The sequence below is a fragment of the Musa acuminata genome, chromosome BXJ1-2 (assembly GCF_036884655.1).
Source record: "Musa acuminata AAA Group cultivar baxijiao chromosome BXJ1-2, Cavendish_Baxijiao_AAA, whole genome shotgun sequence".
NCBI lineage: Eukaryota > Viridiplantae > Streptophyta > Magnoliopsida > Zingiberales > Musaceae > Musa > Musa acuminata.
Window position 1 is genome coordinate 19,974,323 of NC_088328.1, and position 11,046 is coordinate 19,985,368.

Consider the following 11,046-nt stretch of genomic DNA (forward strand, 5'->3'; position numbering starts at 1 on the left):
CTCTCGCCTGCAAAAAGTCTTGTCCTCGTTTTCATGGTGTTGCTTAGCTGATTTAGCAACTTCTTCACCCACCCTTATGTCACTCTTCGAGAAAATATTATCTTTTTCGTGCATGTTTCTAAAAGTAAATAAGCGTTGAAAAGGAACATCTCCAAAGAGAGAGAGAGAGAGGAAAAAGAGCACTTCGTCTGCTCTCCCCCATCAAACTTAGTTATGCATGCCGAGCATGTGATTTATTTATATGTATGTTTGACCACCAATTGATAATGTAGTGGACGGGACTCACTGCATGCACTTTTCAACGGCGTTGAACAATATGATATATTTTTATTATGTATATGTAGGATAGGACGGTCATCTGAGGCCATGGATCCATTTGACAGAGATGACTGGTTTTCATGTGGAGACGACACGATTCATGAGGGTTGTGGTGATGAACGAGGCAGATTGAGTCATGCAAATAAAAATAGCACGCCAAATGCAACGTATCCATCAACCTTTGCATCACCGGGCTACGTGGATCACCACCGGGTCAAAACACCAGAATGATTGGAGAAAGGATGAGGGGAAGCTCCGTCTTCCATGCATGCATGGATCTCCGTCCATACTGAGAGCCTAGAAACAGCTTTAAAATATATATAAAAAGGGAGACACGTCGCCACTGTGACACAGAGGACGGCGCCGAATCCTCTCGACTTTGTTTATGATGGTAATGGCTCTTAGTCCCTCATCTCTGTATAAATCATAGGAGATGTCAGTGTTCCTATTCGAACTGGTTCGGTCTTCTACTTAACCTGCCATCTGCTCCATCAACATAAGTTGGCAACGCCGATCGAGTTGTTCGAATTGAGAGGGTAATCTGTGCATCTACGGCATGGGACGAACACCTTGCTGTGATAAGAGTGGGTTGAAGAAGGGGCCATGGACACCTGAAGAGGACCAGAAGCTCATCGACTACATACAGAAGCATGGACATGGGAGCTGGCGAACTCTTCCGAAGAATGCTGGTAATCGACGCTCTCTCTCTCTCTCTCTCTCTCTCTCTCTCTCTCTCTCTCTCTCTCATGTAAATATTACTTTTGTGCGTGAATATGAATGGTTTAACTAATCCACATGAAGTTTTGTGAATATATAGGTCTTGCGAGGTGTGGGAAGAGCTGCAGGCTCAGATGGACGAACTATCTAAGGCCCGACATTAAAAGGGGAAGGTTCTCATTCGAAGAGGAGGAGACGATAATTCAATTACATAGCATATTGGGGAACAAGTAATATCTACTGCAATCTATCTTTTTCTACTTGTCCTCAACCAAAACATCGCTCTAGTCATTAAGACTTTGTGATTTCATCAACTCATTAGGTGGTCGGCGATCGCTGCTCGGCTGCCCGGAAGAACCGACAACGAGATCAAGAACTACTGGAACAGTCACATCAAGAAAAGGCTTATCAGAATGGGGATTGATCCCGTCACCCACACCTCTCTTTTGAACGCCTCCTTGTGTAATCCTACACTACTGAACCTGTGTGGATTACTTGGTCTTCATCCTCTGATCAAGACCGAGCTCATGAGGATAGCCACAAACCTCTTGGCATCTCAGTGTCAAAGCTCAAGCCTTGTTACCCAAAGCATCCAAGGGCAACAGTACTTGCCGCATGATGCACAAGCTCAACAGCATTTGGAGCTCTTCCAAAACCAACAGCTTCAGAATCAAACATTGCTAAACGCTCCATTCCCGGATGGAGGCCAATTCCAGGAAGCTGCTGACACCAACTTGTGGCATGACATTGTCATCTCAGACACTCATCTCATGAACGTGACGGGGGTTGACAATAACAACTTGGAGGCTTCTATTCCCGGTTTGGTCTCGGATAGCTTCTGCATTAGTGGGAACAACAGCCAGAACTACAATCTGGCATCTATCTTATCAACACCTGCTTCAAGTTCAGACAATATGATCAGCTCCCCCCCATCGACATACATGAACAGCAACACCGAGGACGAAAGGGACAGCTCCTGCATGGATATCTACGATTTTCAAATTCCGGATCTGTTGGATGTAAGTGACTACATGTAGAAAAGGCAGATGTGTGAAAGAGGAACAAGAGGAGATCAAGAGCCAATTACGAAGAGAGAGACGAAGATCATACAGATCGTGCGGAAGGAAAAGAAGTAGAAGAAGAAGAATGTGTACAAAATGTGAATGAAAGTCATGTTTTCACTTCTTTCTTTCTTTCTTTTTTTCTTTTTTTTTTATTATCCTTTGTAGAGCCATTCAGTGGGTCATTGTTAAATGTGTTTGTAATCAGTTCCTATTGAAAAGATCTCCTTTCTCCATTTTATTTTCACCTCAGTGACCAAACTAACAATAGCGAGTCAAACTTTATTTTATTTTCACATCGTGATAAAAAAAAGATTAATATATATTGAGTTAAATATTAATTTAATCTAAAAAATTAAGCTATTAAATTATGGGTTAGACTCAAATATATATTATCCGACTCTTAATGTTTATCAATGTAAGATTAATTTTTAATTTTTTTACACGTAAATATTTTTTAATAAAAATAAATTTGAACCTGAAAACAATGGCTCTGACAACATATCAAAATGTGATAGCGGTGATGCAATTGGAAAATAATTCTGATGCTGTATTGGAAGGCTCAAATACTTTATACATAGAGAGATATGAAAGAAGAAAATATAAGATGTAGTGAAATGAATATTTTATTCACGCAAACAAAAAAAACCTCCTTATATTTTTAACATAAACAAGATATTTATTGGAAGTAATGTCAAGCAATATGAGGATGATGAGTTGTTTACTTTTTAATAAGAAGAGACTTGTATAACTGTTTGTTAATTACAGGACATTTTACAATAAGAGGAGCAAAGTCAGAACTACGGCTTAAAGAGTCCTGCGGACTGATACGTTCAAATTGGCTGCACCAATTCACACTGTAGCACCTGAGTCCTGCAAGCAAAATGTAAAATGTACATAAGGAGAGATCGTGAAGCCCCTCCGTATATAGTTTATAACTTCAAAATGAGACGAGATCGATTTTCTAGGTAACTTCAGGAAGAAGAAGAAAAATAATAGAAGAAACTATTGAGTATTTTCAAAGTTGGTTCACTTCACGAGGAGAAGAGAAAGAAAATAATAGAAAGAACTAGGATTCATTTAAAAGCATCTATTTATATTAATCAAAAGATAAAGTATAAATTTTTTTAAGCGATGAAAAAAATTATTATATCCCAATAAATCTTTTCACCCTCATCTATTTATTTTAATCTAATTTTTTTTATATTTTATTTCATCTAATCCTAATTGATTTAAATTAACCTTATTACATCTCTTAATTCAAAATAATTGTAACTTGAAGTTATATCAGAAAATAAAATAAAATTTTACTTTCATCAAAGTTTTTGTAAGGATATCAACTAGCTGATCTTCGGTGCTACAATAGTTTATCTAAATTTCTCCTTTATTAACTAGTTCACGAATGAAATAATATCGAACTTTGATGTGTTTAGTATGCTTATGGAAGGTAAGATTTTTCGTCATTGTAATAGTAGATTTATTATCATAATAGATTTTAGTTAATCCACCTTGTTTTTGTTAGAGATCTACTAGAATTCTTCGAAGTTAAACTATTTGATATGCTGTACTTATAATCGTAACATAATCTGAGTAACACATTCTTTTTTTTTTTCTATTGTCTAAGAAATCACACCTAAGCCCTTAGCACATATCATAAAGTATTTTTTCTATCATCTACACAACTAGCCTAATCACTATCAATATAAAAATACAACTTAAAATCTTTTACTTGATCGTAATAGATGTTGTCATAATTGAGAGTTCCCTTGATGTATCTAAGAACTCTTTTAGCTGCTCCAAAATGATACTTGCTAGGGCTATGCATGAATTTGGATAATAAACCAACTATAAACATAATATCCGACCTTGAACGTGTGAGTTTAATTAACCCTCTAATTAAACTTCTATATTATTACTCATCTCTTTTTTTTAACTCCATCATCTAACATAAGTTTATTATTTGTATTCATTGGCTTACAAATTGTCATATTAACATTTTTTAACAAATATTTAGCATATTTTTCTTGGCACAAAAAAATTTCATTTGCATCTTGAATCATTTTCATTCCTAAGAAATAATGTAAAAGCCCTAGATCAGTCATTTCAAATTCTAACATTGTATTTTTTTTAATTTAACAAGCATATCCCATGAATTTTCAATATAAATTATATTATCCACATATAAACAAATAAATTTTTTTTAATACATTGGGCTCTTATATATAAAGTTGGTTCAATTCAATTTTTTTGAAAATTATATTGAAGAAAGTATTTGTGAATTTGGCTATACCATGCTCTCAGGTGCTTGATTCAAGTCATAATATCACTTAATCGGTAGTGAGTGCATATAAGGAGAAATTTAAAAATAATAAAAAATACTTTATTTTTTATCATCCTCATAGTTGCTATCAATTTATCAATTTTCTTATTATAAATTAAATATTTTTCATCATAAAAATAGTATAATATCATTTTCTCATAAGCTGACTTATATTAATAAGATTTTGTTTTAAACTAGGAATAAACATTACATCATTAATAAATTTTTTTATTAGATTTAGTGTTCACGTTAACTCCTTTTCTTTTCACGTGAACCTTATTACCATTTTCATCTGTATTATAGATTTGATTGAATTATTAAGTATTTGAAATAAATTTTTTGTCTTTTATCATATGATTATTGTATCCATTATCCAAAAACTAAACAGATCAAGAATATTCTTCATCAGATACTATAAAAAAATATATTTTTCATCCTTTTTTTCACTATTATTTTCTTTATGGTAATTTACTTGATTTTTATTCTAATAATATTTTTCAAGATGGTCATTTTTTTTTTACAATGAAAGCAAAGAGAAACATTTAAATTTTTATTTTTTAACCAATAATCATTTTCAATATGTCTATTTTTTTAATAAAAATATTTATGAGTTTATTTTTACTTTCATTAGAGTTCCCCTATCTCTCATTTGATCAGTCTCGTCCCTTACCTTGAGCACTAGATTGTCTACCACCTTTATCATTTTGATCTCTTTCTTGAGATTTAATTTTTAAAATTTTTTTATCCTTATTTTGATTTATCTTTATTTAAAGAGTATATTTTGAAGTTTCATCTAAAGATCTATTCACTTTTTGTTTATGAATTAAAAGAGAGCCCATTAACTCATTAATGAATAATATACTTGTATCTTTAACTTCTTTTATAGTAATAAGAATCATATCAAATTTCAAAGATAAACTTTGTAAAATATTTTCTACTATAGTTTGATCTTTTATATTTTCACCATAAGATCTCAATTTACAATAGAAAAGACTTTGAGAAAAAACCAACTATAAATTTAGAATCTTTCATTATAAGAGTTTTTAATTCATGTCGAAAAATTTGAAGGTTTAGAAGTTTTACGCTTTTAAACATATTTTTAAATATTTTTTAAGCTTATATTGATGTTGATACTATCATTATTAAAAAAAAAGGGGACTTGTCTATTGTTTATTGTAGCATGTAGAGGGTTTTTGCATCTTTCTATATATTCCTATTTATTATATTTTTTTAATTTTTGGTAATATTATGATCCTGTACATCATACTCAACAAAATCATTCTTTATCAAATTCTATAATCCTTGTGAAATAAATAGAATTTTCATTTTAATGGTCCAAAATTAATAATTTTCACCTTTTAAGATAGGAATAAGTTGATTATAAACCCTTATAATGTTTACCATGTTCTTCTTTTTTTTTCTAGATTTACTGGTCATCCCTTCTTTCTTAATCGATGTATTTCTATTGATCTTTTTCAAAACAGGCTCTGACACCATACTTATTAGTTTTCTATAGGACTCTAAGAAGAAAGAGAAGAAAATAGTAGAAAAAACTATAGATACTTCCAATATGTAGTGTTATTCAAAAGTATTTATTTATATTAGTCAAAAGAAAAAAGTATAAAATTTTTTAAGCAATAAAAAAAATCTATCATATGCCAATAAATTATTTCATCCTCATCTATTTATTTTAATTTTAATTTTTATATTTTATTTTATCTAATCTTAATTTATTTAAATTAATCTTATCATGTACTCATAAGTTTTTGTACTTCTATCATGAGGTGCTTGTTTTACTTCTTTAATGGAAACTGCACTGTGCGGTATTGCAAAGCCAAGACTATCATGGATTGACTGTTCAACAAGGAATTGACAAGATTCATAAGGAACCTAATGTCTAGCTTTTGGTTGAAGCCCTTAGACAAGATATATATAGCTCAACCTCCTTGATCAATTTAGATCATGGATATTTTTCACTGTTTTGATTTTTTTTTTCAAATAGAAGATACATTATTTTAGAAAGTGATTATAATCATTGCCCGAGGCAGCAAAATAGCAAAATCAGGAGATCCTCCCTCAAAGTCATCCATCTTATGAATCTTAGCATAATTTACTAATAAATATATGTTCTCCTTCCTAACCTAAATGTATGTTCTCCTTCCTAAATATATGTATCACTTTAAATTTCTCAAATAAAATCAAGACATTCAAAATATTTTGAATAACATTTTTAAAATGTCTGGAGGCTCCGGTGATGATTAATAAATGGTATGAGAGCTAAAGAATCTAACTCTATCAAAATCGTCACCATAACACAAACTTTCCTCCATCGTATAAATAGTTAATTGTATACGTTTGCAATTTGAGTCATTAATTTTGATTTTTTTTATTTTAAGATTACACATGCATCAAGGTGTTAATAATTTGATGTGATGACTCGGGTCTTATCCCGAGGGCATGAGATCGTCCAAGTGAGTCTTCACGGGGAAGAGATAGTGTAGTTGAGACTAGACTAGAGTTAGCGAGGGCGATTTCGAGATTATCTCAAGATGAGGCTAGAGTAGATTCGATCTCCATCGGGCCCTGCGTGATAGGTCAATATCAAATGAGATTCTCAACTCGATCCCTTCGAAGCTTAAGTTAGTCGAAGAGAATTGGATTTATGTTAGATGAGATTTTCTGAGATCGATCCTCCTTCAGGTGCCCAAGATTGATTTTTATACCAATGGAGCTGGTGGGAGAGAACCATGGCAGTAAAGGTCATCTGTACCTCCTACAACACATTCACATCGACGATCAACCCGTATAACTCCCAACAACACAGGTCGATCTGTCCGAGCTCCTATAGCATGACGTATGGGTAATGATCGAGAAGGTGTTGACCACCAGCCCAACCCTCTCTCATGTTAGATGAATGTTCTATTATCCTTTACATTAGCTCTCTGATGACTATCAACTGACAACCTATAATTAATATTGAAGATAACAAATACACACGCTCGCTCACCATCCTTTGGCAGAAAGGATTGGCCCTTAAGCTTTTGCAGTCATTTGAGTAAGTAATTATATATTTTTAGGGAAAAAAGTGTGCTTATTTGAGAGCCTCCAAGAAAGTCATGCACATAACTTGCTTAGGGCCCTATCATTTCCATGGAGCAGTCAGCAGCAATGATGGTAACTTGGGAGTTCTTGATCATGCAACTGATTCGTGAAATTCTAAGGTATTATCTTTTAAAAAAAATTAAAAGTTTTATCTTATATATAAGATAAAATTGTAAGTAAGTTTTCATTAGATAGTATTTTAATTAATTTAAATAAAAAATATTAGATGAGATGAAATAATATCTCCTTTCTACACCTATAAATACACACAGTATCATCCAAATCTAAATTATTCAAGCCTAGAGGGCATCCAAATCTAAAACAATTTAAGCCTAGAGGGCTTAAGTCTGGATTCAAAGTTGAAGGTCATGTAGGTATTTTTGAAAAATTAGATTTATTATTATTTCTATCTCGGTTTCTTTTTCTTAGTAGTTCAAATATTTAGCTTATTTGAGAAAGAAATATAATTGTTTGTAAGTAATGCATACTCATTGTCAAATAGTTACACTTAGATTATAAATTCAACCAAAGTGTTATCCTTCACGATTCCCTCCTATTGGTGGCGATTCATAGTAATAAGAGATTTATACATATTGCGACAGTGAAAAATAGTAGGTGGCTGATAAATTATTAGAATTTTCGAATTCTCACATATTTTCGTAAAATAATAACTAAAGATATGAAGCCATGGCTTGGGTCCTCAATTAATATATTAATTATTGATGAAAGTATTAAAATCTAAAGTTGACAATAAATGAAGGTATCAATTAGCTTAACTAGTAAAGATCTGAATTGCAAAAGCACAATCTCAATGCCGAAACCTAAAACACCATCAACAAATCACCATACTTTTAGCACCTCCTGACTGGCATCATTGTATCTAACAGGTGAAGTACATTAAATGTACTTGGAGAGAATGAATCAAATTAACTATTAATTTTTAGAGAAAATTTTATATAAAATGTATTAGTTCTTGGAGAAAAGAGATTCATATTAAAAATATTAAATTTGAATATATCTATCTATGGACAATGTATAACCCTCATGTGCCCATCAGAGACTTTCTTTATGCTTATTCTTTTGTGTTATAATTTTATCACTCTCTCTATTCATTTCAGTATTTAGTATCAGATTCAATTTACATCATAATCTCCTCCTCCAGCACCATCCAACCATAAATCTCTACAAATCTAGATCGAGAGAATTACGATAGCATCGACATGTTTTCTAGGTGAGAGTTTGGAAGATGAATCTGTCGAACCTTGTTCCCATTCGAACAGAAGCTGAACAAGAAGAGCTGATATCACAGTGGGAGGTGATTGGGAATCCGTACCTCAACTCTGCCGAAGATTACGAAATTTATTCATCTGCTCCGGAAGACTGCTCGTGTAAGCAAACCAATTCAAAGACCAGATCCGCAGGTAGCTCATGTCCCTCTACTTGCATAGGACAACTCGGCCAAATGTATTCGAGTATAACCCATATCAGTAGATGATGGAATAATAAGGAGCATAAACAGGAGGCCTCGAAGCAACAAGAACAAAAGCATTTGCTTGAGGAGCAAATGACTAACTAGAGCAGCAAGAGGAACGGGAAGCAAAGATCTAGTCGTAGTAACCAGAGAGGTAGGAAGCGGGAGCCTGTCACTACCTCCTCCTCGTTGCATGAGCAGCATCATCCATGTCTGCTTCGATCTTCTTCCAAGACGTCGAAGGCATTATTGGATGCAGCGTTGGTGAAAGCCCCCATGTTCCTAATCATCAGGGAAACTGGATTCTCATCAACGCTGCACTCAATGATGCCTTCGATCCAGGTCCTCGGTATCAACCTCCCGCCCCTGCGCTGCTTATATGTACTGCTTCACGGGGAATCACGGAGCACTTGCGTCTTGCAATTGATTTGTGCTCGGAATCGTAGCAGCCTGTAGCGGAAGTCATCACCATGACCCGCAAACCATGTGAGTGGCAATAGGAGTGTGTACTGCGTACTAACGCCCTTTCCCAACTCATCCACGCAGTACCACCGTGTAGTACTTCGAGAGCAACAGTACCCTCGGCGGCTACCCGATCACCTACACGCCCTGTGATTGCATATAGCAACGGGACCCACCTGCGAGGCCATCGTTCTCAAGTCACAGGAGAAGGAAATTGTGGATCGGTAAAATATTGGTGTACCGAATTAATTGATGGGGCTGTACAACACGTGTAGTACGTTGTCACGACACTGTAAAGGGCTTAAATAGAGGAATCCAAAACCTTGTAATAGACCGTACCAGGTTAGATGCCTGATATGTTTGGTTTCCGTTGACTCGGTACGATGGGAGTGGCAATGTAATGGGTGTTTTGGGAAAATATCTGAAATATTATCATTCATGTCGTTGCACCGTAATTTCAGACTTTTGAACAGTATCGTAAATTTTGAATTGTGAATGATACCACTAACAGTGTTGACAAGTATATTTATACTTGTCGATTGACTTAAATAATACTCCCGTTTGAGCCTGATAGTACTACCACGCTCCATACAACTATTTTAACCTACTAACGAGTTTAATTTGGCTTTCTCAACAAGTTGGTATGGTTTCGACTTAATACCAACACAATTTGACTCATAAAAATTTCGATCAAAACTTTAACAGTCCAACTACATATTTGGCATAATTACGAAGCTTTCAACACATTATACATCATTTTGACATATCATCTGATCTTTCAACACTTCGTTCGAATATCTAGCGCATCGTCCTTTCCTTCGATATATCGCTTTATCTATCGACATGTCGACTTTCTCACGATACCCGATCTTTTGGCATAATACTCAATCCTTCTGACATGATGCATAAACTTATAACACGAAGTCCATTTTTCGACGCGTCGACTAATCTTTCGGCTCGACGTCCAATTTCCAAGATAATACTTTTCTTGACACAATATCTAATCTCCTATTTCGATAATTTTTCCTTAATAGTTCGAGTCCTTGATCGATGTGTTTCCTACATCACTTATCTCAAAAGCAGATTAGTCTATAAACTCATTAATTGATTTTATCATCAAAATATGATATTTAATAATTTCTCTATTTTTTATTATGACAATCAATTAATGATGGATTTTAACCAGGCTCCCCTTGTTTATATGTCATTTTGAAATATAATGAACTTTAAATTCAAAAAATAATAACTTTTTAGTACTAGTCTTTAAATTTAAGTTGAAATAATTTTAATAATAAATCTTAGTAACTTTTAAAAGTCATATGCATAATTTTAAGTCGAAACAATCTTAGTGACTTTCAATAATAATCATTGCAAAAGTCATATGCATAATTTTAATTAAAACATCATAATAATAATAATTTACACAAATCATATATCAAAATAATCATTACACAAATCATATGCATAATCAAATAACATCATCATCATCATCATAAGTTAAAACATCATACATAGTTACCACGTTATCAAAAAGTAAAAACTACTTCTTGCCTTTTTGTCATTAACAAAAAGGAGAGATACACAAGCTGCTCAAG

The 11,046-nt window shown here is 33.5% G+C and overlaps 1 protein-coding gene across 1 annotated transcript; it reads left to right on the forward strand.

Annotated features, from left to right (window-relative positions):
* Nucleotides 1–782: 782 nt before the first annotated feature.
* LOC135612417 (transcription factor MYB102-like) lies at nucleotides 783–2,183 on the forward strand. The gene is made up of 3 exons (XM_065108696.1): nucleotides 783–1,007; nucleotides 1,136–1,265; nucleotides 1,358–2,183. The coding sequence occupies exons 1-3, from the start codon at nucleotides 875–877 to the stop codon at nucleotides 2,070–2,072; spliced, it is 978 nt and encodes a 325-aa protein (XP_064964768.1). The 5' UTR covers nucleotides 783–874; the 3' UTR covers nucleotides 2,073–2,183.
* Nucleotides 2,184–11,046: the final 8,863 nt, after the last annotated feature.

Excerpts from the sequence above, each read along its gene's own strand:
- LOC135612417 (XM_065108696.1), top strand. The coding sequence starts at position 875 with ATGGGACGAACACCTTGCTGTGATAAGAGTGGGTTGAAGAAGGGGCCA. Across the intron at positions 1,008-1,135 it reads AACTCTTCCGAAGAATGCTG|GTCTTGCGAGGTGTGGGAAG; the intron begins GTAATCGACGCT and ends GTGAATATATAG. Across the intron at positions 1,266-1,357 it reads CATAGCATATTGGGGAACAA|GTGGTCGGCGATCGCTGCTC; the intron begins GTAATATCTACT and ends TCAACTCATTAG.